The sequence below is a fragment of the Muntiacus reevesi genome, chromosome 13, assembly GCF_963930625.1.
Source record: "Muntiacus reevesi chromosome 13, mMunRee1.1, whole genome shotgun sequence".
Lineage (NCBI taxonomy): Eukaryota > Metazoa > Chordata > Mammalia > Artiodactyla > Cervidae > Muntiacus > Muntiacus reevesi.
Window position 1 is genome coordinate 6,031,406 of NC_089261.1, and position 21,346 is coordinate 6,052,751.

The 21,346-nt window shown below is 38.1% G+C and overlaps 1 protein-coding gene across 4 annotated transcripts in view; it reads left to right on the forward strand.

Moving 5' to 3' along the window:
- The window catches only part of TTC28 (tetratricopeptide repeat domain 28), a 599,164-nt gene that overhangs the window by 318,260 nt on the left and 259,558 nt on the right, over positions 1-21,346 (forward strand). For all 4 annotated transcript variants that reach the window (XM_065904566.1, XM_065904567.1, XM_065904568.1 and 1 more), the window contains 2 exons: positions 146-418; positions 1,310-1,440. In XM_065904566.1, coding sequence (XP_065760638.1) covers positions 146-418; positions 1,310-1,440 — 404 coding nt within the window. The remainder of the gene's footprint in view (positions 1-145; positions 419-1,309; positions 1,441-21,346) is intronic.

The following is a 21,346-nucleotide window of genomic DNA, read 5'->3' on the forward strand; positions in this document are numbered from 1 at the left end:
AGGATGGTGCTGGATGAAAAACTGGAAGAGTTTGTACCTGAAATGGACCATAGAAAGTTTGAGAGACCATTGTTTCTAGAGCATGTTAGAAAGGATTGTTTTGTGTATTCTCCTACATTCTCTCTTTTCTTTTGTTTTTCTTCAGACTCCCTCGAGCCCACTTATCAGCAGCTTCAGAAAATGAAACTGGACAAGAGCCCCTTTGTGGTTGTCTCTGTGGTTGGGCAGGAACTCCTGACAGCTGGCCATCACGGGGCCTCTGTGGTTGTCTTAGAAGCCGCTCTGAAGATTGGCACCTGCAGCCTCAAACTGAGAGGTTCCGTTTTCTCTGCACTGAGCAGTGCTTACTGGTCTCTTGGAAACACAGAGAAGAGCACGGGATACATGCAGCAGGACTTGGATGTAGCCAAGACCTTAGGTAGAGTTATGTTTTTCTCCTTTATTTTAGTGCAGAAAGGAAATGAAGAAAACGGATTAACCTGACGTGAATGGGATTGAAATGTGCAGTGAAAACATGTGCAGTGAAAAGTGATTCTTCCTCTGGAACATTCTGTGTTTTAGAGTACTCATGTCTTTAGGGCTTTTCATTTAACAAGGTATCAAGGTTCCAAAAGGCCAAAAGATATGGATGAACATACTCATTGCCTTTTCAGAGATATGGGCTCACTGATTTAATATCTCAAGTGATGGTATTTGTGGGATCTTTCACTTAAATTTACATTTTTGCCTACGAGAATGCACCATCATTTTGTTGGAGTAGACAGTGCAGAGCAGTGGTTTAGAGTGTGGACTGAGGAGCCAGACTGCTGAGTTTAGAATCTTGACTCTGCTACTTACTGACTGTGTGACTTTTGGCAAGTTGCCCAACATCTCTGTGCTGTTGTTTCCTCATTTAAAAGAAACAAAAAAAGATGGTTTATGATAATCATCACATTGATTATTTAAGGACTTAGATTGCAGTAAGAGATGTGGTGAGTCTACCATTGACATACTTGTAAAGAAGCAACATAGGTTTGGAGTCAAGTGACTGAACCAACCAACAAGATGATGGTTGTTCAGAACCAAAGCAATGACCTCTCATTTCCAGGAAACTTATGTCCCTGTTATATGTTATAACATCAATAACGGTTGTCCAGAGGTTTAACTTCTAGGACCATAACTTCCCACATGGAGTCTTTTAGAGGAAGAAAAAAAGGCAAATGGAATTTTAAGTAGTAAACCTGTGGCTATCAAATTAAGATGGCCTTTATATATTATAAATAATGCTGTAACTTAGAGAAATATTCTCTTTTTTTTAAACCCAATTCAGGTGACCAGACAGGAGAATGCCGAGCTCATGGGAACCTGGGCTCTGCATTCTTCTCCAAAGGAAATTACCGGGAGGCTCTCACTAACCACAGGCATCAGTTGGTGCTTGCCATGAAACTCAAGGATCGAGAGGTAGGAAGTTTTACCTACAGACCAAAACCAGTTTGTTTGAAACATGGGATATTTTTCTTTTTTGATGCTCAAAGTGTTTCAATTATCTTAATATATTACTTTCAGAAGGTGATAATCATTGCTTCTAGCTTTCATCAACAAAGCGGTGTTGGACATCTGCCACATACAGGGCTTGGGATTATAGTGATAAGTGAGACCTGGCCTCTGACCTCAGGATCTAATAGCTTGTCAAGTGCAGCGTTCTTACGCTCTTCACATGTGCTGTGGATATGTGTAAAACTAGCCAAAAGCTGTATCAGTATGATATATCCATTAAATTAAGAAAGCACACATTATGCTTTGTCAGAGATGGAGTATTATTGCTGTGAATCCTTCACACTGTTTCTTTGGTGGATTTTTAACTCTGGTGATAGAGACATATTTAGTCTCCTCAGGAGAGCTGAATTGTAATGACAGAGAAATATCCCCTTAGTCTTTTCTAGATAAATGAAATGTAAAATTCTTAGAGACTTGATGTCTAGTAGATGCTCATGATGGTCCCTGCAGAGTGGAAAGAGGGTGGGGTTTGGCGGGAGACAGACCCAGACTTGAATGCCTGCTCCAGTTCATCCTGGCTTGGGAATTTTGGGGAAGTTATTGTTTAACTTCTCTTTGCCTCTTATTTCTTATTCAGAAAATGGTGACTCCATTCATTCTATACACAGTTGTGATAGGATTATAAATAATATATGTGAAGTACCTAACATGGTACCTGGAATTCCATAAATGGTAATAGTAATGTAATATTATAAATGAGAAAGAGAAGGTTAATAGCTGAGGCAACAATAAATTTATGAATTAATCCATATGGTGGGAAATAAGTTTAGTTACATTTGTATCTTAGAATTTTACTGTAGGACATTATGGAGATTAATTATATTATTTAAATGACCCAGGATCTTCATTTCTCTAGAACACAGTCAGGTATTAGAAAGGAATGGTAAAGGAAAAAACCTTTCCTTCAGTGGCGTGCTAGAACAGCCCCTTGAGAATGCTGGACTTCTGTGAGGTCTCTCTCACCCATGAGTGTCAGATAAAAGCCTGAAAGCTACCAAGGACTGTCATGTTTTGGCAGTTTTATTCTCAAGAGAGTTGCCTACACACTTTTCTCTTTGCCTATTTACTCTTAGTTTACAAGCAATCCTTATAAGCCAGATGATCTGATTTCTGGATGTTAAAAGGATGAAAAACAGGGCTCAGGTTTCCAGAGACAAATATACTGATAGCATAAGAAGTTAAGGCAGGTTTAAAAACTAAAATAGCATAGGTATCCAGATAGGGCCAGATAGCTGCAAGTATCTCAAGAGCTGGGTTTATACCCTGTTTTCCTAACCTTTGAGATATATATTAGCCCAATTATTGGATAGATTAGAAAGACTTTTAATTAGGGGCAGAGGGTTGTGATAGGTATTAAAAAAGGAAAGCATCCTAATGCACTGATTCTGTCCTTCCAGAGGAGGCAGAAAGTGATATAGACTTGAGGAAGCTCTGTGAAACAGACAGAACTCAAGCTGGCCTCTGAGAGAGATGTAGAAATTGGCATATGAGATCTAAAACAGATATTTTCAACCATTCTATTATATATATTGTGTATATAGTCACAGATTCTTGGTTTTTAAAATATGTGATATATATTCAGTTCAGTTCAGTCACTCAGTCGTGTCTGACTCTTTGTGACCCCATGAATCGCAGCATGCCAGGCCTCCCTGTTCATCACCAGCTCCCGGAGCTTACTCAAACCCATGTCCATCGAGTCGGTGATGCCATCCAACCATCTCATCCTCTGTCATCCCCTTCTCCTCCTGCCCCCAATCCCTCCCAGCATCAGGGTCTTTTCCAATGAGTCAACTCTTTGCATGAGATAGTCAAAGTAGTGGAGTTTCAGCTTCAGCATCAGTCCTTCCAATGAACACCCATATATATTAGTTGTATCTCATTACATAAATATTATACATGAAAATATTTTCCACGTAATTTTAAACATTTCTTCATTTTATTAAATGGTCTTTCATTTTATTAAATGAAGGTCTTTTATCATCATGTATTTACTCTATTTCCCTACTGTTATACAGGCTTCCTAGGTGGTATTAGTGGTAAAGAACCCACCTGCCAGTGCAGGAGACATAAGAGACACGGGTTCAAGCCCTGGGTTGGGAAGATCCCCTGGAGGGCATGGTAACCCACTCCTGAATTCTCCCATGGACAGAGGAGGCTGGTGGGCTACAGTACAGTCCGTTGGGTTGCAGTGAGTCAGACATGACTGAAGTGACTTAGCACACACGCACTGTTATACATTTAGTTTGTTTCAGATTTTTTGGTATTGTAAAATCCAGAAAAACATGTTTGTAGATCAATCTTTGAACGTATCTTTCATTATTTCCTTTGGTTAAATGGGCTTGCTTAGAACGTTAAGACTTCTGATACATATTGCAAAATTGCTCTCAGAAGGGCTGTATCTGTTTCAGTTCTACAAACAGTGGATAAAAGCTAACAGTAGGCATTATTGTTAAAACTAAAAGGTCAGCTTGGTGTTTAAAAGTGGTACGTTATTATTTTGATTTACATTTCTCTGCTCTCTATTGGGTTGACTAAAAAATTTATAAAGATCTTTAATTTTCAAACTATTTTCTATCGCAATATTGGTTATTTTATATTGATGTGATTTTGGACATTGCTGAATCATTCTACTGAGCTATTGGGCGATTTGTGTTCTAATGTATAGTTTTATTTACTGTTGCTCTATATTTTTCATCTACTACAAATCCCATATCATCATTATTATTCTTAATGTCTAGGATATTCTCATCTCTCCCTCTCCCACCAAATGAACTTTAAAATCATTTTATCAAATGTTGGAGACTCTCCTATTGTGGTACTTACTAAAACTGTATTAAATTTACATGTTAGTTATGGATAAATTGAGGTAGTTTTAGTAGTTGATCTTCTATTTAAGAGCGTGGTCTATTCTTTCATTTACTCTTTTATACCCCTCACGGATCTACACTTTTGGGGAGTGTAGATATTTAATATATACTGTTGGAAATGGGATGTTGTTTCATTGTGTCTTTTCTAAAAATTAGTTACTAATGGCATATAGAAAAGGTGTTTACTTTGCGGATTTTATAATTGACCAAGCAAAAATTCTCTCGTCATAGCTCATGTTTTTTTTGTTGATTTCCTTAGATTTTCTTGTAATGCAGACCTTTTGCAAATAATGATAGTTTTGTGCATTTGTGTCCTTACGTTGTACCCCTATTTTTTTTTCTTTTAGTTAGTGCACTGTTAGAACTTTGAGAACTCTTCCCCCCAAAGCAGTCATACCCTTTGAGTATAAAAAGTTTGGAGGATGTACTTCTTCGTGATTATCCTCCTCTTACATTGTGTCTGTGACCTCAAATTGTATCCTGGTTTTCCTTTTGCATTATTTTGATATTGAAATAAAATACAGGGAAAAGCTGCCTTTTAACGTAGAGATTAACCACTTAAATACTATGACTGGTGAGAAAACGAAGCTGCATCTTTCTGCCTCTTACATCTTTCCTTTAATAGATTTTAAGATTTTACCAAATAACAAGAAGCAGCCTGAAACCACTGTCCACTTACCTTAAAGAGCAGTATGTTTTTCTTTTGTACAACTGTTTTCAGATATTCAATAGGAGAGAGCAGGCACCTTCATTCTAACTAGCCTTCTTTCTGTGTTAGCAGTTGCAAAATTAATTTCAGATGGCCACAGAGACCTTCCTGTGAGTTAATATTGTCAGAAGAGTGTTAGAGATGTTATTCTCTATTCAGGAAGTCTGATATACACATATGCTGGTGACTTGGAAGTTTTTGTTTCATTTTTTATCAGTCTGATTTCTCTCCTGGGCTTCATATTTCTTTATCCAAGTACATCCTGGACACCCGTCTTCAGTTTAATATGCCTGATTTAGTCCTCGATCAGTGCTGACTTCTGCTGTCACCATTTGTCCTCTTGCCCAAGCCACCTCACTCGCATGTTTGATTTGTTACTGGGTTCTCTTCTTTCTATAAAAGAAATCTCTTTTCTGGTGCCTTTCTTCTCCATATCATCTTGTCTGGACTGTTGCAGTAGCCTCCTCTCAGAACTTTCTGTACTTTTTAACAGGTGCTCTCCTCCAAGCAAAGAAGAGAGGGTGTCTACTACCTTAATCTGTGATTGTAGCCTGAAGCTACTGCCATAAGAATTTAACTTTTTTCAAGTATGGTGTAGTGGCTGAGAGTGTGAACTTAGTTATTAGGCAAACTTGGGATTGAATGTTGGCTTGGCCACTTACTACTGTGTCCCTGAAACTTACATAACTCTTCTAAGTGTGATGGACATGTGAGTTGTTTCTAATTTTTGGCTGTTATGGAGAAGCTACTATAAACATATATCTTTAGGTAAACATCAACACTTAACATCTGTTAAATGTTTGGTCATGCACATGTTCAGATTTATTAAGATTTTTACCAGTTTTCCAAAGTAGTTGTACCAAGTTTCATCATCAGCAGTATAAGAGATTGCTATGTTAGTCACTCAGTTGTGTCCAACTCTGTGTGACCCCATAGACTGTAGCCTGCCAGGCTCCTCTGTCCATGGAATTTTCCATGCAAGTATACTGGAGTGGGTTGCCATTTCCTTACTGAGCCATAGTAAGGATTCAAAAAAGCATTATTATGGGCATTATCATTGTCATGATCATTTAAATGATTCATATGAATGTTGCATATCCTGTATAAGATCAGTTTTTATTGTAGTGTAAAATTGTTTTCCTCCAGATAGTCAAGTAAACTGGACACTCTTAGAAAAAGTACTGTTAGGAGCTCTGCACACCTCTTGTCACACTAGACTATCTAAGTACTCTAATTTGTTTTAATATTCTAAATCTGTTTTAACTCTGCCCTGATACTAGTTTCTTCTTTTTCTCAACCATATTTGACGGAGCTCCTTGAGTTACCCTTCTTTTTTTTAATTTTTTTTTATTTTTTATTTTTATTTTTTTATTTTTCAGTGGGTTTTGTCATACATTGATGTGAATCAGCCATAGAGTTACACGAATTCCCCATCCCGGTCTCCCATCCCACCTCCCTCTCCACCCGATTCCTCTGGATCTTCCCAGCCCAACAGGCCCGAGCACTTGACTCATGCCTCCCACCTGGGCTGGTGGTCTGTTTCACCACAGATAATATACATGCTGTTCTTTCGAAACATCCCACCCTCACCTTCTCCCACAGAGTTCAAAAGTCTGTTCTGTACTTCTGTGTCTCTTCTTCTGCCCTGCATATAGGGCCATCGTTACCATCTTTCTAAATTCCGTATATATGTGTTAGTATACTGTAATGTTCTTTATCTTTCTGGCTCACCTCACTCTGTATAATGGGCTCCAGTTTCATCCATCTCATTAGAACTGATTCAAATGAATTCTTTTTAACGGCTGAGTAATATTCCATGGTGTATATGTACCACAGCTTCCTTATCCATTCATCTGCTGATGGGCATCTAGGTTGTTTCCATGTCCTGGCTATTATAAACAGTGCACACAGCAAGCATCACCCTCAATGGTGAAAAATTGAAAGCATTTCCTCTGAAATCAGGAACAAGACAAGGATGCCCACTCTCACCACTACTATTCAACATAGTGTTGGAAGTTTTGGCCACAGCAATCAGAGCAGAAAAAGACGTAAAAGGAATCCAGATAGGAAAAGAAGAAGTGAAACTCTCGCTGTTTGCAGATGACATGATCCTCTACATAGAAAACCCTAAAGACTCTTCCAGAAAAAAACTAGAGCTAATCAATGAATATAGTAAAGTTGCAGGATATAAAATTAACACACAGAAATCCCTTGCATTCCTATATACTAACAATGAAAAAACAGAAAGGGAAATTAAGGAAACAATACCATTCACCATTGCAACAAAAAGAATAAAATACTTAGGAGTATATCTACCTAAAGAAACAAAAGACCTATACACAGAAAACTATAAAACATTGATGAAAGAAATCAAAGAGGACACAAACAGATGGAGAAACATACCGTGTTCATGGATTGGAAGAATCAATATTGTCAAAATGGCTATTCTACCCAAAGCAATCTATAGATTCAATGCAATCCCTATCAAGCTACCAACGGTATTTTTCACAGAACTAGAACAAATAATTTCACAATTTGTATGGAAATACAAAAAACCTCGAATAGCCAAAGTAATCTTGAGAAAGAAGAATGGAACTGGAGGAATCAACCTGCCTGACTTCAGACTCTACTACAAAGCCACAGTCATCAAGACAGTATGGTACTGGCACAAAGACAGAAATATAGATCAATGGAACAGAATAGAAAGCCCAGAGATAAATCCACGAACCTATGGACACCTTATCTTTGACAAAGGAGGCAAGGATATACAATGGAAAAAAGACAATCTCTTTAACAAGTGGTGCTGGGAAAACTGGTCAGCCACTTGTAAAAGAATGAAACTAGAACACTTTCTAACACCATACACAAAAATAAACTCAAAATGGATTAAAGATCTAAATGTAAGACCAGAAACTATAAAACTCCTAGAGGAGAACATAGGCAAAACACTCTCTGACATAAATCACAGCAAGATCCTCTATGACCTACCTCCCAGAATATTGGAAATAAAAGCAAAAATAAACAAATGGGACCTAATGAAACTTAAAAGTTTTTGCACAACAAAGGAAACTATAAGTAAGGTGAAAAGACGGCCCTCAGATTGGGAGAAAATAATAGCAAATGAGGAAACAGACAAAGGATTAATCTCAAAAATATACAAGCAACTCCTGAAGCTCAATTCCAGAAAAATAAATGACCCAATCAAAAAATGGGCCAAAGAACTAAACAGACATTTCTCCAAAGAAGACATTCAGATGGCTAACAAACACATGAAAAGATGCTCCACATCACTATCAGAGAAATGCAAATCAAAACCACAATGAGGTACCATTACATGCCAGTCAGGATGGCTGCTATCCAAAAGTCTACAAGCAATAAATGCTGGAGAGGGTGTGGAGAAAAGGGAACCCTCTTACACTGTTGGTGGGAATGCAAACTAGTACAGCCACTATGGAAAACAGTGTGGAGATTTCTTAAAAAACTGGAAATAGAACTGCCATATGACCCAGCAATACCACTTCTGGGCATGCACACTGAGGAATCCAGATTTGAGTTACCCTTCTAAAATTCATTTCAGATCATGTAATTTTCCTGCTTAGAAGCCTTTGACAGCGTTTTGCTGCCTTTAAGATAAAGTCCACATTTCTCTGTGATCTTGTTCTGTGACTTTTCTCCAGCTGCCCTGTGCGTCAGACACCTTATAGTCTGTTCATACACGTCTGTTTGCCGCACTTTGCTAAAGTACCTTAGGCTTCATCCTCTGCGTCTTTACTTACTATGGCCCCTCTGCATAGAAGGTCTTTACCTTGACTCCTTAGCAATGTTTTTTGTCGTCCAGGTTTGTTTGAATTGTCTCTGCTCACCAAAGCTCTTTCTCAGTTTCTGTTTTTTTCTATCCAATATTACACAAATATTGGTGAAGGCCAGTTTACCAATCTTTTATTTATTTATTTTTTTAATGGTTAGTGCCTTTTGTGTCCTGTTTAAGAAAGTGCTTGTGTATCCCAAGGTCGTGAAAATATTCTTCTGTGAGGCTGTATTGTTTTACCTTTACATTTTGCTCTGCTGCCACCTGGAGTTTACTTTTGTGTTTGGGTTGGCGCAGGTATCAAACTTCAGTCCTCCACGTGAATACCCAGTTGACCCAGCACCATGTATTCACAGGATTGCGCTGTCTGCCACTTTTGTCAGAGACAAGGTGATGTGTGCTGTTGATCTGTTTGTCTATCTTTATGACAGTAGCATATTACTTAATTACTGTAGTTTGTTATTGACTCTAGAAATTCTTATAGCTTTGTTCTTCCAAATTGTTTTGGCTTTACATTCATATATATGTCGGGTGGCTCAAGGGTAAAGAATCTGCCTGCAAGTGTAGGAGACACAGGAGATGCAGGTTCAATCCCTGGGTCAGGAAGATCCCCTGGAGGAGGAAATGGCAACCCACTCCAGTATTTCCCTGGAAAATTTCATGGACAGAGGAGCCTGGTGGGCTACAGTCCATGGGGTCTCAGAGTCCAACAAGACTGAGTGACTCAGCATACAGCACATAAATATATAAAACATATATATGTCTTAGAATTAGCTTATATTTCCCCCTCCCTTCACTCAGACATCCTGCTGAAATTTTGATTGGGGTAGCATTGAATCTATAAATATATTTGAATTTCATAGTCCATGAACATGGTATGTTTCTTCATTTATTAGGTCTTGTAAAATCTCTTCCAGCAAACTTTTATAGTTTTCAATATAGAACTATTGCGTATCTTTGTTTAGTTTTATCCTTAGGTTTTGTGTGTGTGTGTACATGTATGCATGCACACACCTGAGTGTGTTATGGTAAATGATATGGTTACATTTTATTTTTCCCTGGTCCCCCCTTTTCTAGCTGGATGTTCATTAACCCTTGGAATAGGTATGTTTGTTTAGCCATCCATATTCCCATACTGCTTGGTTTTTTGCTATTGTGGTTTTACCATTACATAAGTAATATATGAGTTAGTTATTGATGTAAAAGATTAAAACAATCCATTCCAGAAGTTATCACTGTTACCAGTTTGAAGTGTATCATTTAGACATATGCCATCTGCTTTAGTAGCCATTGATACATGTGGCTGTTGAGCATTTAAAATGTGTATGCTTCTTGAGAATCCCTTGGACTGCAAGGAGATCCAACCAGTTCATCCTAAAGGAGATCAGTCCTGGGTGTTCATTGGAAGGACTGATGCTGAAGCTGAAACTCTAATTCTTTGACCACCTCATTCGAAGAGTTGACTCACTGGAAAAGACCCTGATGCTGGAAGGGATTGGGGGCAGGAGGAGAAGGGGACAACAGAGGATGAGATGGCTGGATGGCATCACTGACTCGATGGACATGAGTTTGAGTAAACTCCGGGTGTTGGTGATGGACAAGGAGGCCTGGCATGCTGTGATTCATGGGGTCGCAAAGAGTCGGACATGACTGAGTGACTGAACTGAACTGAACTGAGTATTCAATTATATACCAAATCCAAAATTTAGTCACCTGTAGATGGACATCTGAGTTTCCAGGTCTGAGCTATGATAAATACTAAAGCTATGAGCATTTGTGCACAAATCTTCATATGAATATCTGCTTTCATTTCTCTTGGGTCAGTGAACAAGAGTGAAATGGCTAGATCATATGGATGGTGATGCTGAACTTTTCAAGAAATGACCAAACTGTTTTCCGGGGTGATTGCACTAGTTTGCATTCCCATTAGTAATATGGGAGAGTTCTAGTTCCTCCATATCCTTGTAAAAACTTGATAAGGTCAGTTGTCTTAATTTTAGCCATTTTAATAGTGTATAGTGGTATTTCATTGTGGCTAATTTGTGTTTCCCTGATGATTAATGATGTTAAGCATCCTTTCATGATCTTGTTTGAAATGCATGTATCTTCTTTGGTAGAGTGTCTATCCAAATCTTTTGCCCGTTTTTTGTTTCCTTGAGTTTTGAGAAATCTTAATATATTCTGGATACAAGAGAATGAATACAATTTGAAACATTTTCTCCAAGTCTACAACTTATCTTTTAGTTATCTTGGCATTGTTTTTTAAAGAGAAACTTAAAATTTTGATTAAATCAAATTTATTGAGTTGCTTTATATGGACTATGTTTTTGATATCCTAATAAAATTTTTTTTGGTCAAAAATAAAAAATAAAAAATAAAATGTGTATGCTTTTAATTGAGATGTGCCATAAATGCAAAATACACATTGAACTTTGAAGACTTAGAATGAAAAAAGAATGTTGAGTATTTCATTACTAAGTTTGCATATTGATGGCAATATAGTGATAATATTTTAGATACATTGAGTTAAATAAAATGTTATTAAAGTTAATTTTATTTTTCTTTTATCTTTTTCTGTGGTTGCTAGAAAGTTTAAATTATTATGTTTGTATTATACACCATGGCTCTAGCTATTTTCTCTTATGGCTTTGTTTTTCTGGATGGGAATATGATACTGTTTTCCAAATGATTTTTTCACTTAATAGTCTTGAAACTCTTTTCATGTTAGCACATACAGATCAACCGTGTTCTTTTGAACTTCTTTGTAGTATATGTATTATGAATGTGCCATTCATCTGCTGGTGGAGTGTTCAGAGAGGTTTGTTTTTCCTTTTGCAAACATGGCTGCAGGAGAAAAGACCTTTTATAAGTCTTTTTATATACATTTAGGATGAGAGTAGTGTGTGACAGGTGAGATTGCTGGATCAAGAAGCATTAGACATACTTTAAGTTAAAAGAGTTTCCCCAATGATCACCACAGGGGATATTTAAAACCCTTTAGCATGTCACATTAATTTTTAGATTTTTTTCAAATTGTTTGGCAAACTGTAGCCCTTAGTGATTCCTCAGTTATGGTTCAATTCAGTTCAGTCGCTCCATCATATCCAACTCTTTGCTACCCTGTGAATCGCAGCACACCAGGCCTCCCTGTCCATCACCAACTCCCGGAGTTTACCCAAACTCATGTCCATCAAGTCATCCAGCCATCTCATCCCCTGTCGTCCCCTTCTCCTCCTGCCCCCAATCCCTCCCAGCATCAGGGTCTTTTACAGTGAGTCAACTCTTTGCATGAGGTGGCCAAAGTATTGGAGTTTCAGCTTCAGCATCAGTCCTTCCAATGAACACCCAGGACTGATCTCCTTTAGGATGGACTGGTTGGATCTCCTTGCAGTCCAAGGGATTCTCAAGAGTCTTCTCCAACACCACAGTTCAAAAGCATCAATTCTTTGGCGCTCAGCTTTTTTCACAGTCCAACTCTCACATTCATACATGACCACTGGAAAAACCATAGCCTTGGCTAGACGGACCTTTGTTGGCAAAGTAATGTCTCTGCTTTTTAATATGCTGTCTAGGTTGGTCATCAGTTATGGTGCTTATTGATTATTTGTTTGTAATAAGGTCTTCTGAAATTATTAACTGGCAGCTTCGGGGGGGAAAGGAGGATAACTTACTTATATTGATTATCTCATTTATTAATTAATTCATTTAAAGCATGCTTACCAAGTGATTACTGGGTGCCTGGCTCTATAATGCCTTTGGGTGTAAAGCTGAATCTGCTATTGCTCCTGCCCTCAAGGAGTGCAGGTCTGGCAGGTGTCCTGCAGGGCCCCAGCTGCATCCTGGTGAATGCCTATCGCCTGGAGGAAGAGCACGGAGGGTGTGCAGTGGGCACAGTGCGCCTTCTCCTTGGCTCTTGGAAACGCTGGTCTTTGTTCACTCAGATCTGGAGAGGAAGCGCTAGGAAGCCCAGGAGATTACTGGCCTTAGGAATATTGATACCTAATATTGATACCTTTACTCATTTTTTCCTTTGCTGTCAGTAACTAAAATCTAAAATACACATTTAATGAGGATACTTTTTATATTTTCATAATGCCTCTCACATTATAGATCTTTTAAAATGAAATTTCACTGTTCATGATTTTGAAGATTAAAGGTAAATTGTAATCCTTATCAGTTTATGACACCTGTGGTTTCACAGGAACAGTTAGTGTCTCCCCAAAGAGACTACTTGACTTTGTGAGAAGATTGAGCCTTCTGGATTTCTTTCAGGATGTAACTACAGGAAATTAATTAGATGATTTTTTATGACATCATCCTGAACAGCACTTTCTCTGAAAACAATGCTGTTTTTCTTGGACCTTTTTGCAGACATTTTCTACACTGTGTATATAGTATATTAGTAGCCCTAGTGTGAGATCCATGCAAAGGTTTGTGGGGGTGGGGGGGGTGGGAAGCGTGTGTTTGAGAGAGAGACAAAGAAGGAATGCAGAGAGGTAATAATTTTACTTTCAGTAGTACAGGAGAGTGGGTTAAAAGGTGAAAAACATTCCATTTTAGCAGAGAGCCGTATCCTCAAAGGGAATATTAAGTTCAGGAGGCAAATACTTGGCAACCTTGCCAGTGGTATGTGTATCTTACAGGCTTTTGAGAAACAAATAAGAGTGTTAAGCTGTAACTCAGCAAATCACTGAAGACTGTAGGACTTGGAAAGTGGACATTTGGTGAAGAATGGAGATAAGACATCGATTTCTTTTTTTTTTTTTAATATTATTTTATTAGTTGGAGGCCAATCACTTCACAACATTTCAGTGGGTTTTGTCATACATTGACATGAATCAGCCGTATAGTTACACGTATTCCCCATCCCGATCGCCCCTCCCACCTCCCTCCCCACCCGACTCCTCAGGGTCCTCCCAGTGCACCAGGCCCGAGCACCTGACTCATGCATCCCAGCTGGGCTGTTGGTCCGTTTCACCATAGATAATATACATGCTGTTCTTTCGAAACATCCCACCCTCACCCTCTCCCACAGAGTTCAAAAGTCTGTTCTGTACTTCTGTGTCTCTTTTTCTGTTTTGCATATAGGGTTATCGCCACCATCTATCTAAATTCCGTATATATGTGTTAGTATACTGTAATGTTCTTTATCTTTCTGGCTTACTTCACTCTGTATAATGGGCTCCAGTTTCATCCATCTCATTAGAACTGATTCAAATGAATTCTTTTTAACGGCTGAGTAATATTCCATGGTGTATATGTACCACAGCTTCCTTATCCATTCATCTGCTGATGGGCATCTAGGTTGCTTCCATGTCCTGGCTATTATAAACAGTGCTGCGATGAACATTGGGGTGCATGAAGACATCGATTTCTTGATTGTGCTCTTTGTATTTTGTGTTAATTGGCTAAGTCAGACCTTTTGGGCCTGTAATGAGTTATTAAAAGCTCTTTTTCTCCTCCTGACAAAATAGTTATTACATCAAAAGAAATGGGCACACCCAGTGAATATGTGTGTATGTATATGTAACATATGATGTGTTTGCAAATCTTTGTGCCCTCACCTGTTCCATTTTTTCTGCCTATATTTTTTTCAAGTTTGATTTATCATCATTCATCCATTCTATTTTTGGTTGTCCTCTTTCAGCTGTAGCATTTTGCATTCTTTTTCTCTTCAGGGTAGCAGGAACTTCAGACTAGAATTGGGAGATCTTACTTTGAGTCCTGGTTTTGCCACCAGCAGCTATGTATCATGGGCAGACCTCTTCTGGAAACTCTTGGTTGCTGGTTCACCGTCTGTAAACAGAAAGACCAGATCAGATGATTTTTAGAGTCATATTGCCCAAGTAGCCATTAGTCACGAATGGTTATTTTAAATTAAGCAGAATTAAATAAAGTAGAAGGATCTTTGGTCTGAGTGGAAGGAGGGATGGTGGTATCGTCTCTGTGTCAGTGAAGTTGGGCGTGCTCACCCGACTGCATGGCCAGTGGCCTCTTCTTGCTGCGCTGTCTATGGGGTGCCACCTCTTGCTGTGTTGCACAAGGCGATGGAATAGCACAGGGACTGAGATATAGGCCCTATGAAAAAAGTGCTTCATTTCGTTTACTAAAAATCACCAGATCGAGCCCTCTCTTTTTCCTTAAGGAATAGGAAGCCTATAGAAATGAAGAGACTTGGCCTAAGATCAACAGTAAATTGCTTAAAGCTGTTATATTTAGGAATAGCTTTTTTTTTTTTTTTGTCATTATGTGGCAGTTTACTTCTAAAGATCCTAATTTTGTCAAGTATCTTCTGTATAATGATACAATTTGTAGAATGTTAACTGAGTCCTAGTTATTTGAAATCATGATTATCAATGATAACTAATTATTATATATATATATGTGACTAATGTTTACTATTTCCAAATACATTTCTGATTGCCTTGTCACAAAACCCCAGAGCATGTTTTTAGGTTTCCAGAATGGATTTTTGTATTGTTTGATATAGTTGAGTGACTTTGCAGAGAGACAGGCTCCCTGGGCTATACCAAAAGCCTTTTGCTTGGTTATGCATATACTTCCCATGAGAGCTGAGAGATAGAAGCATAAAGAGTCAAAGGACTCAGAGACAGGTAGACTGTGACATAGCGGAGACTGCAGTGTCACGTGAGGGCTGAGAGGAGTGTGAGTGTTGTGGTTCCTGAAGGTACTCTGACAGTGTGTGATGCTGAGATGCTGTCTTTCCAGGATGATGGTGGTGAGCTGTTCTGACAGGATAGCTGCCAGATTAACTTGCACTTCCTTGATTTTAACCTTTGGATTTATCTGTTCTAGGGACCATGGAAGCTTCAGGAAGTGAAGCAAGTTACTGATCCTGTTTCTTTTTTATAGATGAGAAAATGAACACTTAAAGAGTAAGAGTGATTTTTCTTTAGGCCACATAGACAATTAAGTGTTAGAATCATGAAACATGAAATGTGTTCTGCTAGAACACATTCACTCATTAATCCTTACTGAAATGAATTTTTATCCTGTGTGTCCAGTTTTTAAAAAGGTAATTTCCAAAATAAAAACAACAACAAAAACCATAATTTCCTGCAGTCCATTTTAATTTTGTAAGGACATCACTGAGATTTGTTTAATTTTATGTTATTGTGGGTTAGAACAATTGAAATCTGATGAAAATAGATTGCAAATACAATACCCTTCCCCTCCACTAGTACAGATGATCCAAATTAGGAATCCTTTCTTATCTTCAACTTTAGTTCACTATTGGGAGAAAAAAACATCAGTTCTCAAAGCAGTAATCAGAATCTTTTATTCCCCCTGAATAAAAGCACTTTTCTCTAATTATCATAAAACACATATGAATCTCAGAGTTCTCCTTTTCTACAGAGAAATCACATCCCAAAGAAATCACCATTGAATTACTTGCTGCTTTTATTCCTTAATCTACATTCTCCTGCAGACTCAGTAGCCAGGTGTCCGATGGTTTCTGGAGGTATATTATAGCATGTCTTTGGGCCTTTCCTGAAGAATAAGAGGTTGAGAGTCCTAAGAATCTAATTTTTTTTTTTTTTTAACCATTTTAGTTTCCTGTAGCACTTCACTGATTAATCAGTTAATTCAACTGACTATTTAGAATTTGTGGTAATTAGTTAAGCCTCAATTTTTACTTTAACTGTATCTTTTAGGAGGTTTTACTAGACAAACCTGGAGAAGGAAATGGCAACCCACTTCAGTACTCTTGCCTGGATAATCCTGTGGATGGAGGAGCTTGGCAAGCTACAGTCCATGAGGTTTCTATGAGTTGGACATGACTGAGAGACTTCACTTTTACTAGACACACCATGGGTAATAATGATTACAGGATGAATAAATCCTTAAGACAATAAGCATTCCCAAATTCTCCAGAAATGTTCAGCATAGAAGGAATTGACTATGCTGATCAAAATTATGAGCAGAAGGTGATTAAGATCGAATGTCTGTTCAATTGTGTTCTCACTCTGACATTTACCTGTTTATATGACGTTGAGTACATTACTTACATTTCTTTAAGCCTCAGTCTCCCAATGCCTAAAATAGGGATAATACACAATAAAATGTTTAGCAGTTTTTAGCATATAGCATGTGGTCAGTTGGTAAACTGTAGGAGTTGCCACCGCCATCCTCATCATCTTCATCCTCCTCCTCTAGCCACAAAAGCTGTTAGAGAAGTTCTAGTAACTGTGTATACTTGATGGTATCCTCGCTTTGCCTGTTTATCCAGTCAAATCTTATTACCAGTTCAGATCCCTCTCTTTCCTGAATCCAAATCAGTGAGGTACTTATTTTTCCTTTGATACTTTATAATTTGATCCCAGTGGCTTAGGCTAACCAAGATTTGCATGTTGATACATTTGAAGTGTTCCTGTAATAAAAGCACTCCCTATTTTGTTGATTTCTTAGCTGTCAATGAAATCGTCCTCCAAAACCTGTTACTTTCTGAGTATCAGATTCTTTGCTTTGCTGCAGTCCAGTGCTGCTTCAGCTAGGGGATCTGAAGCACATGGCCAGTCTTTCCAGACCAAACTTTCTGGCTCCCATCTTATACCCCATCTACTTAATGTTTTCACCATCTCAGTATCATAAGAGAGTAGAGTGGTAGACAGCCTAATTTGAAGAAAACACTTTTTTTTAAGCTTCCTGTTTTCCTACAGTAGATTTAAAAGCCTGCCACTTTTTGCTCTGGTGCAGAATACCTTTGTGCGTGCTGTGCTCCGTCGCTTCAGTCCTGTCTGACTCTTGGTGACCCCATGGACTGTAGCCTGCTAGGCCCCTCTGTCCGTGGGATTCTCCAGGCAAGAATACTGGATTGGGTTGCCATTTCCTCCTCAAGGGGATGTTTCTGACCCAGGGATTGAAACTGCATCTCTTATGTCTCCTGCATTGGCGGGTTCTTTAAACACTAGGCCACTTGGGACATACCTTTACTGTCTCTAAAAAGCAGCTGGAGTGCTTTCTTTCATAAAGGAGAAGAAGAAAAGGGCATTTTCATATAAGAACAATTATAAGGTCAGATATGAATATTTCTAGCACTGACTCTTTCACAAAGCTTAGCAGAGTCTGATAAGGGTTTCCTTTACTAAATTATTGGAATGTAAGAATATTCAGTACCTGTAAAGCCTGTACTGGGTTTCTGGTTTCTAGCATTGTTCAGTTATAAAGCCACTTTTACTTCATTTGAGGTCTTGTAAGAAAATGATTAGGAAAAAAGAACTGCCAAATCAGTAAGATTGCTTTATTAACAGTCTGTATCACAAACCACATACTGATTTTATTGCTTTAGGCAAACTTACGGTGGTGGCGGGAATTTATTAATACTTTAAGGGCCCTTTCTTTGTTCCAAGTGAAATATGCATGAGGTGGGGAAGGCCTTTGCCAAAGCTTTTACACCAGATTGATGGATTCTCTGTAAGTTCGTCTAGAAATGTAGAATTTCTTATACTAATATGTAATGTATCCTAAATAGGATACATGTATTGTAAATGTATCCTACCCTGTTTTACAGTTCTTGTTCTCCTAGTGATTGATAAGTGTCATGTATCACAAATGGATCCCCTACTGTGAAGTTTAAGATACTATATTTTCTTGAACCATCTTATCAAGTTACTCATTTCCTAATGCTCCTTACTAGCCTCTTCTGCAATCCATTCTCTTTCTCTCATTACTCTTAATAAACAATTCTTTCCCTCTTTAAATTCTTTTTGTTTTGCTTATGTTTAAAATTGGTTCCTCATTGAAGCAGATGTTTTTTTTGTGATCAAGTTCCTAGCCTGGCCGTGAATACCTCAGTTACTTTATAAGATATCAGTTCAGTTCAGTCACTCAGTCGTGTCCAACTCTTTGCAAGCCAATGAACCGCAGCACGCCAGGCCTCCCTGTCCATCACCAACTCCTGGAGTCTACCCAAACCCATGTCCATTGAGTCGGTGATGCCATCCAACCATCTCATCCTCTGTCGTCCCCTTCTCCTGCCCTCAATCTTTCCCAGCATCAGGGAGGGGCTTTTCAAATGAGTCAGCTCTCCCCGTGACGTGGCCAAAGTATTGGAGTTTCAGCTTCAACATCGGTCCTTTCAATGAACACTCAGGATGGATCTCCTTTAGGATGGACTGGTTGGATCTCCTTGCAGTCCAAGGGACTCTCTGTAAACTGAAGCTTCTGTTTTTAAGACTGTGTTATTCTTGACAGTCTTTGAACCAAAAAAATGGGGTAATTTGAAGATAAATTAAGCAGTGAGTTAAAAGGAGGACCCTGGAGGAAGAAATGGCAACCCACTCCAGTATCCTTGCCTGGAAAATTCCATGGACAGAGGAGCCTGGTGGAGTGCAGTCAATGGAGTTGCAAACAGTTGGACACAAGTGAGCACACACGCCAAAAAAAAAAAAAAAAAAAGGAAAAAAGTTGTGTATGAAATCATTGTGAAATGAATTTGCAGTTTAAAGACTGCTGTTATCCATTCATGTGTTACTTAACTAAACTTTTATTGAAATATAGCATGCACACAGAATAGTACACAAACCATTTTTAAAATGAATTTTCACAAAGTAAACATATCTGACCTCTACCCAAATGAGAAACTAGAATGTTATCAACATCCCAGCCTCATCTCCTTCCAGTATTAACCACCTCCAAAGCATAACCACTATCCTGAGTTATAATAGTGTAGGTTAGTTTTTCTTGCTTTTGAACTTTATAAAATGGATTCACAAAATATATTCTTTGTGCTTGACTTCTTTTGCTGAATATTGTATTTCTTAGATTCATTATTGTTGATACCTATAGCAGTAATATTATATATTCTCATCTCTATATAGTATTCTATTATGTGAATATATGCACTGTTCATCTTATTTATTTCCATCCTTTCTATTGAAAAGTCTGTCTCAGTGTTACTGTTGATCCTTTGAAGATGTCTTTTTTCCTCCCTCTTCTTGCTTTTTCTTTTTGTCTTTGACTTTTAGCACTTTTACTATGAAATTGGCTAGATGTGATTTGCTTTGTATTTATCCTGTATGAAGTTTCCAGGGCTGCTTAAATTTGCGGCTTGGTGCTTTCATCAGTGTTGGAACAGTCTCAGCTATCATCCCTTCAAATATTTCTTCCACCCCATTTTTTTCTGTCTTCCTGCTAGGAGTTCAATTGCATGTAACTTACACCTTTTCTTAATGTTCCATTTGTCTCTTATTCTTTATACTGTATTTTCCGTCTTTGGGAAATTTTTATCTCTGTGTGTTTCAGCCTAGATATTTTTTTTACTATGCTCTATCCATGGTCACAAATATTTTCTCTTTAGCTCTGACTGGCTATTAGGCCTACATATTACATTTGTAATTTCAGTTATTTTTTTTAATGCCTTTAAGTATTTTTTTAAATCCATTTTTTCCTAGTTCTTGACAAATGAACTCTTTAGCTACAAACTAGTCTGTCATGACTGAAAGTAGTTTATTATGTGCTTTTTACTAGTCAATATTTAGATTCCTGATGTTTGTTTATTTAGAATCACAACTTTTGGATCAAACAAAAATGTTAAAGAGTAACTTGTCCTCATTTTATAGCTGAAATAGTGAGGGCCCTGAGACAGAGAGACCTATCCAAGGACACACAGCCCATTAATATCTGTTCTTATATCAGGGACTCCCAACTTATTGTCCACTGAATTTTGCACTGCATCACTGGTAGGTAATACAGTACTTGTGTCTTCTACTCACTTACTGAGGTCATAAACCATGTCTAACAAGCATTCTATAAAATCAACTCAACCTCGGCCTGATTGAGTGATGATTGTGCTTCATATTGTGAGAGAAGAGCTTACATTTTGAAGTTGTGATAGTATTGTCAAATTGCAGGCACATCCATGAAGCCTTGTCTGGGCTACTCAAACCACCCACATTTAAGACTCTAAAACTCTTTTACCCCTTTTGTTAGACTCTACATGTAAAATGAATTTTTTTTTCCAATCTAGAGTGGATAATTCATAAAGAGCATTACCAGATCATGCCCGTCTATCATGCTATAGGGGAGTATTTATTAACTATAATAGCTCAGAGGTTATGCCAGAGAAGAATAAGGTATATATGACTGTGGAATCACATACAATCAATGGGTGGTAAACCAAAGAATATTGTTTTGGACTTTTGCAATTTGCTTTTAGAATGTTTGAATAATCTTAATCTTATTTATCAGTCAAGTTGATAGCTACTCTTACAGAGGATAAACTTGCTTGTAAGTTCAGAGGATACACTGTAGAATGGATGGATCTGACTGGCTAGAGTTTGATCTAGTTTATGGGTCCCATAGTGGAGCTGTTGACAGTGGCTTTATGATAGCAAAGCTTGATCACCTGCTCTACAAGAATGTGTAAGGTAGCATCTGGGTTGCATATCTGTTTACCTTTTAGTT